This window comes from Olea europaea, chromosome 10 (assembly GCF_002742605.1).
Source record: "Olea europaea var. sylvestris chromosome 10, O_europaea_v1, whole genome shotgun sequence".
Lineage (NCBI taxonomy): Eukaryota > Viridiplantae > Streptophyta > Magnoliopsida > Lamiales > Oleaceae > Olea > Olea europaea.
The window spans coordinates 3,516,450-3,534,601 of record NC_036246.1 but is presented as its reverse complement, the minus strand read 5'-3'; the positions used below and the strand labels follow the sequence as shown (position 1 = coordinate 3,534,601).

General features: G+C 35.3%; 2 protein-coding genes across 2 annotated transcripts; one reads left to right on the top strand and one right to left on the bottom strand.

Moving 5' to 3' along the window:
- The first annotated feature begins 5,821 nt into the window (after window positions 1-5,821).
- LOC111400171 (protein LONGIFOLIA 1-like) lies at window positions 5,822-11,033 on the top strand. The gene is made up of 5 exons (XM_023027600.1): window positions 5,822-6,914; window positions 7,530-7,576; window positions 7,743-9,257; window positions 9,333-9,483; window positions 10,178-11,033. Exons 1-5 carry the CDS (start codon window positions 6,761-6,763, stop codon window positions 10,912-10,914), a joined length of 2,604 nt encoding a protein of 867 aa, XP_022883368.1. The 5' UTR covers window positions 5,822-6,760; the 3' UTR covers window positions 10,915-11,033.
- Window positions 10,926-17,477, bottom strand: LOC111400927 (transcription initiation factor TFIID subunit 8-like). The gene is made up of 2 exons (XM_023028398.1): window positions 15,758-17,477; window positions 10,926-11,009 (listed from the first exon to the last, which is right to left on the bottom strand). The coding sequence occupies exon 1, from the start codon at window positions 17,062-17,064 to the stop codon at window positions 15,922-15,924; it is 1,143 nt and encodes a 380-aa protein (XP_022884166.1). The 5' UTR covers window positions 17,065-17,477; the 3' UTR covers window positions 10,926-11,009; window positions 15,758-15,921.
- Between the last annotated feature and the right edge of the window lie 675 nt (window positions 17,478-18,152).

Here is an 18,152-nt window from a genome sequence, read left to right as displayed (position 1 = left end):
TAACTAAGAATTTCAACCGGTCATTGATCTATTCATCATCATCTTCTTTTTACTTCACAGTGTTGTACGTACATCATCAAGTTGTCTTTGCCTAAGAATGAGAAAAAACGAAAATAATGCCAAAACATGTATCTCATTTCCATATGCCAAAATGAGTGTAAAGTTGTGGAAATTAAATATTATCTTTGTGTGGAGTCCGTAATTATGATTTAATATATAATCATCAAAACAGAGAGAAGCGCCAGATAATATAGGGTTGTGATTTTTCTGGTGTAAACTTATTTTCATAATAGTAAATTTATTGTAGCAGCGGACGAGCACGTAGTCTCACATTAAAATAAATCTCTATAAATATTGTATGTCATTTTGTATTTTTTTTTCCTTATTACGATTTTATTATTCTTGATAATATAAAATTAAGATTTCTAATTCAACACGAGTTGCATCTGCATGTTTCACACTTCTAATACCAAACAAAATGTAAATTTAGATGGAGTTAACAATTGCACCAATGTACATAAAAGTTGTAACGAATAAGTTGTTACATCAAATATGTATATAAATGGTTGCACTTTTGTGAAAATGTATAATAGTTTTCTACGATGTTGTGCCCAACTTTATCTCTAATAAAGACTTTTTGGCTTGCCTCCATGAGCTGGTTCACTAGCATTTTTCTTTGTACGGAAAAGAGTAGTTGTTGACCACTGCATTAATGGATCGTTCTATGTCACAAAATTTTTCATCAAAATCTTGAATTATAGTGCATCAGATGCCAAAACTGGACCATTAGGCGTTAAATTTGAGGAATAAAAATCTTGACAAGAGGCAGGCGAAGCCATCGGATAAAAAGGTGAAATCTTGACAATTTCTTATACTCAAGTTTCTTGTATTCTTTCATTTCTTTTTTTCCCACCATCTTTTTAATTGAGTTAACCTTACAAGGAAATAAGAAATTGAACATCGAATAAAATGCTAAACATTGATTCTTTAGAAGCGCTATGAAATATTCTATTTTTGTGCATGTGTTTCTGGTTTTACTCCCATAAATACAATGTTTGATTAGTGATGACAAAAAAAATGTCCCGAACGGGTTGGCGGGGTAAGGCGGGAGCGCCCCGTCACAAGGCATGGGATAGGGTGGGACCCCATGAAGGGAAAAAAAGATTAAAAATAATTTTATTTCTAGACAATTTACCCGTTAAAAATCCATTTTAAATTTGTAGACATAACTCGGAATTTTGAAAATGTAAAAATAAAAAAAAAAAAAGAATAAAAAATAAAAAATTAAACGAGCCCCACCCCACCCAGCCCAACCCAGTCTAAGCTAAGGCAAGGAGGAACGGGGCGAGATTTGGGAGAGATGGGATGGGGGTGAGGGTGTGGTGCCTCCAACCCGCCCCACTGCCATTCTTACGTTTGATCACTCGTTAGCAGTATGAAATCAGGTAAAACTAAAGATAACTATAAAACAAGTCGAGATCCTATGACAAGGAGCTATTATAGAAAGCAAGTAAAAAATCCCGAAGATTTCATTTTTATTTCATATATAGATAATTGATCAATGTAATGGCCCCCAACTAATATACGTAAGGTCAAGGCTACTGATTGGTCCATATTAAATAAATCAATTCCCATTTGAAAGGATTGCTATTTTCACAACTGAAGTCAATTATTATTATTATTTTTTTTTCAAAATTGTTATAAAATAAATTATATTATTAGGTAATGAAATTATATCTATAAATACTTGTACTCTGACAAGTATCTAGTAATTTTATGTCAAACAAAGAGTGAATCATACTATTGCATTTTTTTATAAGTTGCTTATATATAAAATTATTTGTTGTATATTGAATATTTTAATTGACATTATTTTGCTTCATCTATGAAACTAGATTTCAAATTTACTAAAAGTAGGTTGCTTAATTCCCAAGCTTAATTAGATCTATGAACTTTCTTGATCTCGTATACTTTAGTGCTCACTGCTTTAGGAATTGAAAATAATTTTCTTATTGCTCATCGAGCATATTTGACACTTTTAAGCTGTATAGAATTTGATTGAATAAAGTACAACAAACTCACATCCTTCTTTTTTATATCATGAGGAACTGAGAAAGAGGCTCGAAGAGTGTCAAACCTTCAATTTTTTGGGTGTGTTCATTGATTCTATTTATAGACTAAGTAATAGAGTACCTCTTACTTTTCCCTCTATCTCAAACAATTTCGCAACACCCTGTACAAACTTGATCCATAGTAGTCATTTGACCAACATCAAATCCAATAGAAGCAAGACCTACGATCAACTTAGTAGTTAATAGGAAAAGAAATAGAAATCGGTGAATACATGATAAACACCAAGTACACAACCAAAAAAGCTGCTAAAGGTACAATCACCCAATAAATTATAAGCTAGTATTGCATCAATAGGATTCATCTAGAGATCAAAACAACTAAATCTAATCTAGCACATCAACTATGCATAGAGATCCTTTCCTTTCACTTTCTTTCCCTATTTTAAATGCATAATTGTTAAACAAATTTGCATGATTTGACTAAGAATTGGGATATGTCCCCTTTTAAGTGGCTAATGAAGCAAATAATTTATGATCAATGCACATGGTGATTAAATTTGGTGGGGAGACATGGGGTGTGAGGGTGAGGGTCATTTCACATATGCCAATCATATTGAACAGATGGGGTAGGGTTTCTTGGAACATAGCATAGCTATTAATGGTTAAGAATAGATTAGTCGGTTGAAATTCAGGCAACCCTCATGGGGATCTCTTCACTTTATCCGCTAGTTCAATTCATGCAACCTACATTTTATTTAACAACTTCACATAAATTTTCAATTATTGGGTTATTGAAGTCAAATAATTTGAAAACTCAGTTACATGTTCACACGACATTGAATAAAATTATTTTATCCATAGTAAGCAAACAATGTTTATTTTGCTTTTGCATCCTAGCTAGATAAGATCTGTATATGACAATTATAACCCTCATTAATTTCATTGATTTACTTATTACGTTTCGTTGTAATTCCCATTTTCGGATGAGATTGGTTACTCTTCATCTGCTAGAGGTTTGGACCATGCGTCTGTGACCACCCTCGTAGTTGTAGCTCTCTTTTTTCTTGTTATTAATAAACAATCATGCCTGAGATACATTGTGGTATCCAACATGGTGTCCATAATGGACACCCGGCACCTCAGCCAATCCACGCCGGGGCCCACCGGCACCTCAGCCAATACCGAGGTGCCGGGTGTCCATTTTGAATACCATGTTGGACACCACAATGTACCAAGAGCATTATCCATTAATAAATTACACACGCTATGTGATTTGATTATAAAATCCTCAAAATTTGGAACTTTCATACCTCTTTTTTGTCTTTTTCCTGTTTAGTAATTAAAATTAAATCACAAAGGAAATTTCCGTCGAAGAATAAAGTAAGTAAAAAATATTTAAATATTAAGAAGAAATAATTCTGTCGATATAAAGTAACAGTTTAACAATAACTTGTTTAGTTAATAATTTTAAAAAATAAAGAAAAAATAGTAGTAAGTTATAAAATAAATAAAGTATGAAAGCCTTCCGTTGGATCTGTACGTAAACGGGAATAACTAGTGGATTTTTGAAAATATTAGAATAATAACTGAGCTGAAAGTGGGAAATACACAGATTTTGTAAAAAGATCATATCTGTATTTTTTTATTTTTTTTTGGAAAGATTAACAATTAAATTAGGACACATCTAGCTATGCTTCCGCTTTCAGTTCTACTTTTTGTAGAAAATATTCTCAGACAAAGTCACAATATGTTAGTTTTTTCTGAAAACTCTTTTAGTCAGACAAAACACTCTTATCCAATTGGTACTAGAATTCAACTTATGTCTCTCTTATGTAGAGGTCAAGAGTTCGAATCCTGGGGGACGCGAATAAAAATCGTGAGGGATAAGTGGACGCAAGGTCCACCCGAAGCGGACAGTACGTAAAGTTAACGGCTTGAGCGAGAGGTCCTGATCGTTAAACTTTTCAAAGCCACTGTGCTTAGTATTGTTCAATACAAATTTCCAATAATCTCAAATGTTGGTAACTTGTGCATCAGACTTGGATGTTCATTGTAACAGATGAGAAGTACAATGAAGACAAAGCCACAATGCATTAATTAGTGAAGGGTAAGAAGCAGGCAATTGTTGACCAGTGGGGAATTTTATGCCCCAGAAACAACACAAGGAAGAGCCAAAACAGTTAAATTCTTATCATCTAAACTTGAATTCTGATTGCAGGTCCTTATCTTTATTGTTTAATGGGCATCCACCAACTTGAATAATTTTCTGAAAATGATTTATCTGCTTAAATAATCTAAGCTTTTAGATTAAGTCAAACTAGGGTAATTAGCACAAAACATCCCTACCTTTTGATATTTTTGTGGAAAACGTCCCTACCTTTCATTTTTTGGCGGATTACACCCTTACCTTTACCTTTTTTTGCGAAAAACGTCCTTCTGTCAACTCTCCGTTAAAATGCTCCGTTAAATTAAAAAGGTAATTAGCACAAAAGATGGGCATGGTGGCCGAAAGATGGTATTATGTGGATTTATAGTTGGCAGCTTGATAGGTTGTGAAAATGGTGGTGGTTGAGAATTTATGATTTATCTGTAATGTTTTGAAAGATTTAGAACTATGATTGCAATTAATTAATTATTTTTTTTCTTTTCTTTTTGTTTTATTTCAATAGGAGGGTAATATCGTCATTTTATTGAAAAATTGATGAAAATGACATTTTGCACAATGAAAGGTGAAATGTAGGGGTAAAAATGCTAAAAATGAAAGGTATGGACGTTTTGCACAATAATATTGAAAGGTAGGGACCTTTTATGCTAATTATGCTAAAAAATAAAAGGTAAGGACTTTTGCACAATAACTTTGAAAGGTAGGGACCTTTTGTGCTAATTACCTTTTTGATTTAACGGAGCATTTTAACGGAGAGTTGACAGAAGGACGTTTTGCGCAAAAAAAGGTAAAGGTAAGGGTGTAATCCGCCAAAAAATGAAAGGTAGGGACGTTTTCCACAAAAAAATCAAAAGGTAGGAATGTTTTGTGCTAATTACCCACGCTAAAAATAAAAGGTAGGAACGTTTTGCACAATAATATTGAAAGGTATGGACCTTTTCTGCTAATTATGCTAAAAAATAAAAGGTAGGGACGTTTTACACAATAACTTTGAAAGTTTTGATTTAACGGAGCATTTTAACGGAGAGTTGACAGAAGGACGTTTTGTGCAAAAAAAGGTAAAGGTAAGGGTGTAATCCTCCAAAAAATGAAAGGTAGGGATGCTTTCTACAAAAACATCGAAAGGTAGGGATGTTTTGTGCTAATTACCCGTCAAACTAATGTGACTTACTTATGAATCTCTTTTTCAAGTAGTAGTAGTTATCCCAAATATGGCCTTACGACTGAGAACAAAATTTCTGATGAAATTTCAACCTACACGAAAGGCGTAACAATATGGACTGAAGAAGGAGAGGAAACAATTAACGGTTTGAACAACATTTCTAGTAAACTGTTAATCTTTTTACTGGCAATGGAAGCAATACATCTGATTCAATTATTGCTACTTTAATAATAAGCTTAGCACAACGTCTTTGGAACTTTGTGCAGAAGAATTTATCACTGCCAACTGATGACTTGAACACTAACAAACCCCTTTTAAGCACAACAAACTCATCACTCATGGTATATTCGATATGTTATACTAGATTAGTGTCGAACCCTGTTGTTTTGTTAAAAATCAAATTTTAGTAAATTTCAATAAAAATTGATGAAATGTGTGGTTGAACAATTGATAAAAGTTGGGAAGCCCATGAAATATGGTTAAAAACAAGTTCGAAAAAATGGGGGCCAAATGGGGGCTAGATTAATTAAAGAAGAAAAAGTTTGTCTTACCGAACCGTATGGTAAAGTAGTTGTAAAGAGGGTGATTGGAGAAGAGTGTTTGCCAGTACACTAATAAACATGTTACATGCATTATTATCAAAGACTCGACATGCCCATATACAAGTTCAGGATCTGGACCCATGCACAGCATATAGTCCTCATGAAATGGGAGAAAATGACCAGTAAAATATGCCCCACTTATTCACGCTAGATCTGACCCACGTTCTCTCAGCAGAAAAATTAGAAACAGTCTATATATATAGTTGCACACCCATTACCTCTCTAAAAACTCTAGCCTGAAGAGAGCCAACTTGGGTCTCTAGATATTTTCTACAGTTAGCTCTCATTTATGTTTTTGTTGTTAAGACCTCTTCTACTACAGACGTGTTGTCGACCCCAAACTTATTGAGAACAAACAAACTGTAGGTTTCGGGTCCAGTCCTTGTTTCCTTTTTATTCCCTGTGGCACTAAATAGCAAACATTGTCCGGCATGATCACCGGAACCCAAAAAAGCGATTATTTAATGCCAGAGCCCTTAGTCATCAGCCAAATATTTGGATTGCTGTGAGTACTGTCTTTCCTATTCTCTTCTGTTGCATTTTGCATAGCTCCACTCCCCTTAAAATCTAAATAAGGGAAAAATATACAATATCTTTCTGTTGACAAAACCAAAATTCATTAGAAACTTTGCATTGCATGTATATATGACATAAACATGTTGAATTTTTGAATCAGGTAACTATCTTCCTGTAAATGGAACTCCACAGGCAAGATAAAAATAGCAAGATTTGAAAATTGGTATAAAAAGAAGTAACAGAAATGTGTGCAAAAGTAGTACCTTCATTCACAGACGAGAACCGGGATCTGAGGAAACAGATAGGGTGTATGAATGGGATATTTCAGCTCTTTGATCGCCACCATTTCCCATCACGCAGGCACATCAGCAGCCAAAATCACAAAAGACTACTTCCAGGTGATTCTTTTTGAAACCAGAAAGTTAAGATTCAAATATGCATTTATTTAAGATTTTATTTAATATATTTTTGCACATTCAGGTATAGTTGTGTGTTCGTCTTCTTTAACACTTCCAAAGGAATCATGACATTGTGAACGCATATGGGTTCCAATTTTCCTGCATTCACCATGATCCTCCCTTTTTTGCATTTTATATGGAAGTAATCCTTTTAGCATAGCAATACAGAAATGAAAATATATTATTCTGTGCAACCACTTACGAAGTTATGAGATGGTAGAAAACGAGTTAAAACAACACCTTCAATAAGGTGAAAGCTCCCGCAAAAATATCACAATTCCAAATGGAACTCGATTTCAAACCCTTTCTGGATCATCATTGTTTCATGCAATCACAGTTTTTTAATTACCAACTTTCTACAAACACATCATGAATCTTTTATAGGATTTATTGATACATCATCCTCATCTTCTGTTCACAAAATTAATCATATAGGTATCCCCTGTATACGACTATACCTGTATCATTTTGCATACCACAATCATGAAACAAGTCAAATTTTTATCATCTACTGCCACCACTATCTAACATTATAATAACTCTGTGCTTGCTAAGGTGCTCACCACAATATGGATCCTAGACATGCAACAGAAACAGCAAATGTAAGATTCTGAACAGTTCCTTTTGTGGAATTATTATTATTATTATTATTATTTTTTTTTTTTTTTTTTTTTTTTTAAAAAAAAAAAAAAAAAAAAAAAAAAAAAAAAAAAAAAAAAAAAAAAAAAAAAAAAAAAAAAAAAATTTTTTTTTTTTTTTTTTTACAAGGATGAGCGGCTGGCACTACCTCGTTTCTCTTATGATGGAAGAGAATCACAAGATACTTTGAATTCTACCATTCAGCGCAAAGAACTTCCCAGGTTATCGTTGGACAGTAGAGCCAGTACTGTGAAGAGTTCAGCCCTTCAATCCAGATCGAACTTTCTTTTACAGGATCTGCAAATAGGAAATGAAAACTCCAGCCAAGTTCTACCCTCTAACCAAGAACCAGGAAGTAACAAAAGATCATCCAATGTCGTGGCAAAGCTAATGGGCTTGGAAGCCTTCTCGGATGTTATTTCCACTAATGAGAGCAGGATTATAAAGATCAAGTCATGTGCTGACATAGATTCTGTTTCAAGATCACCAAAACCAGCTGGCATTGGCAAGCACACTCAAGATTCTTGTTCCCCACGTGTTTTGCAAAAGGATCCTGCCTCGCCACACTTGGGTAATGCCAATTCAATCATTAAACTGACTTCACACTCAAGGTTTCCACCTGAACCAGCTCCATGGAGGCGGCCGGATACTAGTCAAGGCTCTCGAAAGCAAGCTTTAAAAAGTAGGAAATCATCTGCAATGACCCCAAATATGTCCTCTGTTTATGGTGAGATTGAGAAAAGGATAACAGAACTTGAAATCCTGAAATCTGGAAAGGATCTCATGGCCCTAAAACATATGCTTGAAGCAATGGAGAAAACAAGACAAACGCTGGAGAACAGAAAAGGGGAACTTGCCGAATCTGCATCTCAAACAAGCAGATACAGTGTGAACATTCTCTCTGATCCAGATTTTAGATTGTTCACACAGCAGGATCAACGGAGTAACCACCAAGTTCCCACCATGAAGGGGACTGTCCCTCCAACGACTTCTATTATGATCATGAAACCAGCCAAAGTGTTTGACAAAATCAAAATTTCAAGTTCATCAGTTCCAGCTCCAGTAACATCGCATTTGCAGAAACTCAGAACAAGGGATTCTACAAATAACCAGGAGAGTTCAGTTCACAAACATCCAGGAAAAGATTTTATGTCAAGGAATAATCTGAAAGATCCTAGTTGGCATATTCGTTCCACTGATAAGAATATCAATCGGAGAATTTCAGAAGTACAGCAAACCTCAAAAGCACCTCAATGCATTAAGATACAAAGTAGTGCTACCTGTGGAAGGAGTTCCGGAATGGCAAGTCCAAGATTAAAGCAGAATAAGAAAGGAATATACAGGCAATCTCATCCCACCACCCCACCGTCCGACTCAGGCACGATTAAAAAGAAATGTAGTAAGCAAGTCGTGGCATCGGGCTCAAATAGAAAACTACACATGAGATCAACCAGTCTGCAGCATGGTTGTGATCAATTGAGCGAGCACAGTGGAGACACAAGATGCTCAAGTCACCAAAGCGATACAGCTTCTGTGACGTCAGAAAGCAATACTAGTCTCATCTCACAGATGGAAACAGAGGTCATCAGCTTGGCTCATTCCATTGAGATGAATGCCAAACAAAACCATGAACCCATACATAGGGTAAGTGTGATTATTTTAGTGCCTGTCCTGTGGTTCTAGCTCACTAATTAACAAGTTCCATTTTTCGCCTTCCAGAATTCTGCAGCAAGATTGAGGGAAGACACAATAACAGCTGAACTTGCAACAACTATACTGGAACAACCAAGTCCTGTCTCAGTACTTGATGCGGCATTTTGCAGAGATGACTCACCATCTCCTGTCAAGAAGATATCAACTGCTTTTAGAGGTATAGCTCTTTCTCTGAGTATCATCCATCTTGTACATGACTAAGATAAATTACATTGATATGTGTAAGAAGGCTTAACTGTACTAAAAGAATAAGTTACATAAATATAACAGAAAATGAACCAATACAACAGAGTGACACATAATGAAATGTAGATTCTCCCTGTATTTATGTACCATTTCAACAGAAGTGAGGCTCTTATATTAATCTTTAGATAGTTGACAGGCCACCACAGAATTTGCAGGTCATATAAGAGTATAAGACCAGTTGTCATCAATGTGTCAGTTTCACAATCAAACACAGAAAAGAATATAGAAGAAATTCAAGATAGTGAAGAAATTGTTTATCACTGCTTTATTAGCAAAGACTTGCCTTTTTGGTTACTCTAACCTTTATTAGAGAGATGACATTTGTTGTTAACTAGAAATGAACCACACAGAAAAAGCCATACTTTGAAACAAATGTGATTTTGAATCTCATACGAAAATGTTCGGCAATGGATAAAGTGAAACAGGGGCATTGAAATGAACAATTTGGTACAAATGGAATTATACAAAAGGAAATTAAAAAACCAATGATTACAGACATGCAAAAAGAGAATACTCATCTATGCACAATTTCTTTTATTTGCAATTAATAGCAAAAGCACATTTTGACTCATAGATATTGTTGCATCTTGTCAATACCTGAACAGATGGTGAAAGTCCAAATTTTGACGAGGCAGAATGGCATGTTGAGAGTTTACCAGATCACAAAGGATTTCCCGGGCATAGGCACAGAAAATTAGATATGATTGAGGACTTAGTTCATAAGCTCAGATTATTGAACCCCACTCCTCATGAGGATACTCCGGACCACAATAAATTCATGTACGAGAGCCCCAATCCAGATCTGCAATATATTACAAAGATATTACTGGCATCAGGACTCCTCAGAGATGTAATACCAGTCCCAACTGTCAATCAGCACCACTCATCATACCATCTGATCAACCCCGACTTGTTTGATGTCCTTGAACAAACTGAGCAAAACACAGAGCTGGAAAATAAAGAACTTCATGATGAGAATGCTTGGTTAAAATTTAATCAGAAAATCCACAGAAAAATTGTTTTTGATACAGTCAATGAAATTCTTGTTCACAAATTTGCTTCACAGGGATTATTCACCCTGGGACGAAAAAAGTTGAACGAAGACGAGCTTCCTAGAGAAATTCATTTAGAGCTGAATCATCTTCAGAGAAAGCAATATTGCAGCCAAGATGACAAGAATGATGGATTTGTGAAAATCTTGAAGGAAGATATGATGCATCAATCGGCAGATTGGGAAGAGTACACTTGTGAGATCCCAGCCTTCGCATTAGACATTGAGCGCCTAATCTTTAAAGACTTGATTAATGAGGTAGTCCTGGGAGAAGCTATTAGGCGTGCATAATTGACCAAGGATGCAGTGCTGAGTAGCAGAGAACTGTTTACCATGTAATTTTGCCAAGCTCTACATTTCCTAGTTATGAATGTTTTTCCTCGTGCCTAAAATAAAATATTTCACAAATATCACGATGCAGTAAAATATCTCCATTAGTTGACAGCACAAATCTTCATGTAAGCAAGTGTTAGCTTATTGTGGTCATACCCTATGTACAGAATCTAAAAGCCAATTGCATACTATAACTAAACTACAGTTAAATGGTAGAAAATATATTGAAGAATATTTCATAACATAAAGCAATATTATTCCCCTCATCCTGTTAAATAAGAGGAACGCCAAGTCACAAGCTGTAATTCATGTGGAAATCTTAAAAACAGGTACATAGAAGAACACACACACTCCCCTCACCTCCAAATAAGAAAACCAACATTTCTCAATGATAAAAAGTAAGCAGCAAAACAAATGATCTCACCAGGTAAACCAAAATAGTTTAACCTAGAGATATTTCAACGAAGAAGCCAACAAAAACAAGAAAAATAAAGCATAAACCATCATTCATAGTAAAATCAAGTGATTGTCATTCATCCAGACGTCATCACCCAACCCATCTCGGTAAGTCCAGAATTCAGAATGCTAAATCAAGAAAGTACATCCCGAACTGGTACAGGATCGTAAAATCGTGTTTAAAGATACAATTCTACAGCTAATTAACCACATTTGTTTTGTCACAAATAGAGTATCTCTTCACTTTTGCTTCCCAAATATCTCTCATCAAGCTCGCATCAATCTTATTCAGAACTCCAGAACTGGAATTGCTGAAATGTGATGACAATTATAAAATGAGCAAGGAAGAAATGTACAGAGAAAACACATTTTAGGAAGAAATGTCCTCTAGGAAATTAACAAACGTAGTCTCCCTCTAATCTTACCTAGAATTCATATTAGCTTGTGCCTTTAACCAAACCAAGTCAGGCACTTAAACAAAGTCAAAACCAAGGACATCTTAAAACATTAATGCAAGCTCCAAATTTCCCATTTATGTTCCAACATTTCCAGATTCGAGTTTGCTAGCAACATAAGAAACCTAAATGATTTAAGACAAGTTTTTATATATAAACAATAATTATACCTGATAAATTCAGATATGAAGAAGATGTCCACCATTGCCTTTAATTCACTGCAAAAAGAGCGATAAAATTGGTACAAACAGGGTGATGGTGTTTCAGTTAATTATAAATGTAATTTTTATTTTTTTATTTTTAGTTAATTGTTTTTAACCTAGGGTAATACGTGACATTACATGAAAGTCCTCCATTCCCCAGCATTCCAGTTTGCTTCCAAGAAATTCTTCCAATGTGTCCTTTCTTTTTGTAATAGAAAATGAGTATTTAAAGAGATGACGTGGAAAGTATTGGAACTGTTAAGGAAAATAGTCAAATACAATTTCGAAATCCATTCTAAGACTTCATTATGCTGAAATTTCATTATCCCAAATTTCTGGTGGCATGTTCACGTGGTCATAGTTGATCAATACTCTCCTCTGCTAACTTTTGGTAGGATCTCATGTAATTACTCTCAAGAGATCCGTACTTGTAAATGTTCAGCATTTTGAGTTTAATGAGAAGTGGAAATGTCTATTGCATGCTCTAAACTAGGTAATTTTGTAGTGATGGGACATATATGGAAATGCAATTATATGCTTACTCATCAGTTTTGAAATGTCAAATTGTGGATGTTGTAGCCTGAATTTCTATTGCTTAATTTCTGCCTCTAGTCGTGCATTGGTGCATTTACTTGTTGCATTCTAATAACCATCCATCATGTAATAAACACCTTCCTCAAGTAAGCAGTTGAGCGCCTTCCTCCTTTTTTCTTTGAAATGCTTTATGTAGTGAACGTCTTCCTTTTTTCCCAATGACCTGTAATGGCATTCCCCTTCAACCTTGAACGTTGAGGTTCGTCACTGAGTTATTAATATTTTGTTCCACTAAAAATTTTAAAACTATACAACTAGTTCACCTCTTTCAAAGAATATGGAAAAATTAATTTGTCAGTCAGTTTGAGTGAACTTTTAGTGCAATGCAGCTGGATTCCTGCCTGAGTGATGAATATAAGTTTAGATGGATGATGATGAAATATGGCTGGATTCATTTTATTTTATTTTTTATGTCTTTTTGTTTTATCTTTTCCATTTATTATTTATTAGTGCCTCAGAGCTAATATTTTCAAGGAGTGTAAGGACTTTAGTGCAATTTCAATTAGTTGGCAATCAGGTTAGGATTCTGTTATTTATCTTGCAGCTGACAGTAGCATTCACTTGGCCTTTTTTGAATGAAGTTAATATATTTTGGGAGTTTTATCTCTTTCAATACAATTTTCGACATTCAATCTTGAATCAATTTTGTTCTTGTGGAGCCATGTTGAGATCCTCATGGAGATGCCACCAAGGAGCTGACCCAATGCTTGCAACCAAGCCATGAATGATGGGATGGAGGGAGGAGGGAAGAGATGATGCAACAAAAACAAGAAATCGATTCATTAATCCAACGAATCAATTCAAATTCAATCTTGACCCAACAGCATGAGATGTCTAGAGGGTTAGGGCGTGGAATGAGGGTGGCTATGGAAGACGCTACACTACCATAGGAGGCGCAGGAGCGAACCAACGTCTGACAGGAGGTGCTCACCCACCGCCTGGGGCAGAAAGGCAGCCTGTGGATGCTGCTGCAAGGGGAAATGAGTGGGAGAATAATGAGCTACAGTGGGGAGATGAAAATTTTGACAAGGGGAATAGCCGGTGGTTTTGCATGTTCAAGTAGTAGATCTGTAACAAAATCATCCAAAAACATTATACATGTAGGGTCAGTCTAGCTGTGTAAAATTTGGTGGATATGTTATTCTTCATAATTCGCCTTAAATGTACTCCTGTGCATGGAATTGAAACCCAAGAAGCTTAATAAAAAATTACCTCGTCGTGAACATGAATAGTAACTCATGACTTTAAGCTTTCTTAAACCTTGTAAGAAAACGAAGCAACATCTTTTCCTTTCTTGATATTCCTTTCTAGGGTGTTTTTTTTGCAGCATCAGTCCTTATGCACGAGTCTAATTGGACATGACTTTTCAACACAAAATTTAAATCTAGTACTCTTGTTCATGTGCAGACAAAGATTTTAACCCAATAAACTCTTACATACCTGCCATTGACCTTTTTTCTCTTTATTTTCTCGGTCAAGAAGAGGACAATTGGACAACCGATCAGAAAGACATTTCTTTACATAATCTAAAGAGCAACCAAACAAACCTAATAGAAGGGTATACGTGGTTTAATGAATGCCAATTATGGCTCGCCTTAGAGTGAGGTGAACAAAAAAGCCTCAAGGCACTAAAAGTCAGCCAGTTTTTGGAGGCACAAGCCTCACAACACTGTCTGAAGGCTTGTGAGGCATTCGCTTCTTAGTTTTCCAAACCTATTTACTTTGTTTTAGGTGTAGACCCACTCAAAATAATAAAAATTTTTATAGACTCTGTATGTATATTGGCTCAATATCGAGACAAAAGGAGGCTTAGGAAACTAGGCTATTTTCCAAGGGTCAGGAAACAAAGTTAGACCAAGATTCACGACTAACTTACTCTACAACAACAGTAGAATGTTGCAATTGAGAGTGGGACTAGATCAGAAACAAAGTATCATCCCTTGCTTTTTGGGTATGGAACTAGAGTATTCAAAGCATCAAAAAAAAAAAAAAATGATATATTGAGTATCACCCCTTACAATATCAGTAAACCCACTTAACCCATTAAAACATTAAAAAATTGTGCTTCTTTTAGACCCCGCGTTGAGAATAGTCTACTACCCGACCAACAAAAGTAACAGCTGTTTTTTGTTACGCTAGATTTCTTTTGTTTGTTTGCACACTTAATTTAGATTGTTCTATTATGAACAATGTTGCACACGACACTGACACACTGATAAGTGATTGTTTGGGAAAGTAGGACACGAATACCTTGATAAAATTTTTAAAAATTTTAAATTTCTATTTTATATTTTATATTATAATATTAATATAGGACAAGGAACATGCCAAATCGAACGCCTGCTCAAGAAATGTACCTAAAGTATCCCTGGAGCATCAAAATTTAAGAAATATGTAAAAACTAAGACACGACATGTGGCTTATTATACCCATATCATTGAATCCGAGGAGTTCAAGTGCCCGACAGGACATCATACATGTAAGACACAGGTACACCACCCTAGTACAAGTGGCCAAGCATCACAGATTATGAATTTTGAGGAATATTGATGATTCATTATTGTTTAATCACATTTCATAGTTTTTTTGTGTTTACGATGAGACTTACGCCTCACTTCTCACTACCTGATTATGCTTTTTTAAACATTTGCTATACAATTACAAACTCTTGTGGCTGTAATGTAAATGTAGACAAAATTAAATCAGCTCAAAGTAACACTCAATAAATTCCAATGTCACCATTCAACTTCAAGAAAAGAAGCTATAAATCAGAAGAAACCTTGTAATAAAACTTCTATACTATCAAGTCGCAATCTAATTTTCTAAAAAGTGGTGGATTGTGGACAGATTAACTAAAAATGAACATAAAGAATTTAACATAATCGTCTTTCAACTGCCTAACGATCATTTCATTGGAATCCACCAATTATCAACCTCTATTTGCTCAAATAAACAACAATCCTTTCATCATCCTTTACTCGATAAAGTCGAGACAACTATTTATTAAAGAGGAGTAAGAGATTTAAAAACCAAATTTCAATTTCAGTTATGAAGATATTATCAATAACAAATGTTCACGAGACAACTACATACCTCAAGAACTGAATAAAGTGGGAACAATGCGCCTCTAGCAGTCTGTAAAGCTCGTAGAGAGAAATTCTAGCTCATTGAATATGACTAACCTGGAATTGGGGTTCGAAGCAGTTCCCTAAACAAGTATACAGAATCCAACTAAACATGCCTAATCTACAAATGAGCTATTCCTGCATATTTTCCCCATTTTCGTGGAGAATTTGCTTCGACGTCCTATTCTTCTCATCTTTTTCATCATGATCGTTGCCAAACCAAGGAGCAATTTTGTCAGTATCTGCAGTTTGAGGGTCGGTTGGCCTACCTAAAGACTTCCTCCTACTTTCAAACTTAAATTGTACGCTGGGCCTCCCATCCAAGAGAATATTTCTCCTGTCCCCTTTGGATTCACATGGACTGCTCCAAACAGCTTCAGTGATGCGCCCAGATTGCTCTATAGCTGAAACATGATTATCCGTAAATGTGTGATTCTGATGTCTCCATGCTGCCTCATCATAAAATTTAGCTGGAAGAACAGGCAAAGATGCCTCCTTTTCCCCAAATTGAAGAGGCTGGGCAAGAAATGGATTACTTTCTGCTGCTTTTAGTGCCTTTGCAGCATCCCCTGGTTCAACAGCCACCGCTCCTTCAAACCCATTACTAAACAATTTCTGCTGCATATTTAGAAGGGGCATCTCAGAATTTTTATTCTGCTCATCAACCTGCTGTATTATATTATAGTTCCAAGTCTCCAATTCTTTCTCATTCCCCAATATTAAATCCTTATAAGTCTCAGGATCAGGAAACTTGGGCAACCAATCAGGTATATGCTCCTTGGAAGGGCTTTCACCTGTTTGCTTGAAACCAGGGTTCAGTTTTCTTTCTTTTACAACAGGAAAACAGGGAATTGAATACACAAACGGGTTTTCCTCCACTTCTTCAATGTACCTAATAATATCCCTAACTACTGCCGAACCAGAGAGACAATGACTAGGGTCAGAACCCCCGAAAAACCCCTGAATGGAGCCCCGATCCTCCAATCCCTGAATCACATCAAACGCATTACCCTCACTCCTATTGGCTAAATTCGCATTATAATTTGCAGTTCTTCCCAACTCTCTAATGTACCTGACCGCTACATCTGATAGAGTATTCAGTGCGGACTGCTGGAAGCTCTGAAACCCTAAGCTCTCGCATAACTGAGCCACAGCAATTCTAGCAATGGCCTCAGCAAAATCGTCAATTCCCAACTTCTTGTTCTTCTTTTTTGCCTGTAGACTTTCCTTCTCACTCAAGAATCCGACGTTAGACTTCCCATTTTCATCGTTCATATTCAATAACACTTCATATCATATCCTATCAACGAATTTCACTCGAAGAGAATTTCCCGCAAATGCAATTCGCCCCAAGAATCGCATTTCACATGAAAAACGTCGAGACAAGAAAAAATAAAAATCAAACCCGAGGCTCAAGCCAAGAAAAAAGAATTCAACTAGACTGAGTTAAAGAATTGGAAAGCAGAGACGGGCTTACCAGGATTCTAGGGTTTAAAGTGAAGCCCAGGTTGAGACGAAGAGAATAAAATCAATTAAGCCTGAGTAGTTTAATCAGATATTAATGGACTAATGAATGATTTTGCAGAGTTTTCCTTTGAATAAAGACAAATTAAAAACCCTCTAGATGGATAGGGAGAAGAAGACGAATTGAAATTTTGAGTCGTCGCCACTGTTTTAATAGCCGGGACTCCGGGAAGCATTGGCGATTGGCGTGTGATAAACCACGATTTATGAATAAAATAAGGTTAATTTCAAAAACAGTCACTGAAGTTTGTTAAAAATTTCAAAATGGTCATTGAAATTTTTTCTTATGGTAGAGGTTCATCAAATTTATAATAATTACACTTACATATAATCAAATTAAATTTTTATCTCTTCTATTTTCAACCACACAATTTTCAATAAAATAATATTACACGTAAATCGAAAACTTTTTATTCTTTTATAAACATCCATTTTCCAAGAAAAAACATTATTCCCTTCATTATAATCTAAATTATTGTGGGCCAAACAGGGGGTAATGATCACACGGCTAGCATTCTACATGGCTCCGTTAATTGTCAAGATTAATACAAATGGCATTAACTAATATGTCGAATATAATCATAAATTTTATAATATATTTATTTTGTTAAGGTAATCGAATATTTTATTGAAATTAACCCAATTAGAATATTTTTAATTATTTATATAGTCTTCGAAGATGTTTTATGATCAAATAACGTATAAGCATTGAAATGAATGACAACTATTTTGTAGTCATTATGTATTTATTACCTTTATCTTGAAAATTTTGCAATTATGTCCCAAAACTTTTAAAATGTGTCACCTGTTTTCAGACCTTTTAATTTTAACAGAAACAA

Excerpts from the sequence above, each read along its gene's own strand:
- LOC111400171 (XM_023027600.1), top strand. The coding sequence starts at position 6,761 with ATGTGTGCAAAAGTAGTACCTTCATTCACAGACGAGAACCGGGATCTG. Across the intron at positions 9,258-9,332 it reads ACCATGAACCCATACATAGG|AATTCTGCAGCAAGATTGAG; the intron begins GTAAGTGTGATT and ends TTCGCCTTCCAG. Across the intron at positions 9,484-10,177 it reads GATATCAACTGCTTTTAGAG|ATGGTGAAAGTCCAAATTTT; the intron begins GTATAGCTCTTT and ends ATACCTGAACAG.
- LOC111400927 (XM_023028398.1), bottom strand. The coding sequence starts at position 17,064 with ATGAACGATGAAAATGGGAAGTCTAACGTCGGATTCTTGAGTGAGAAG.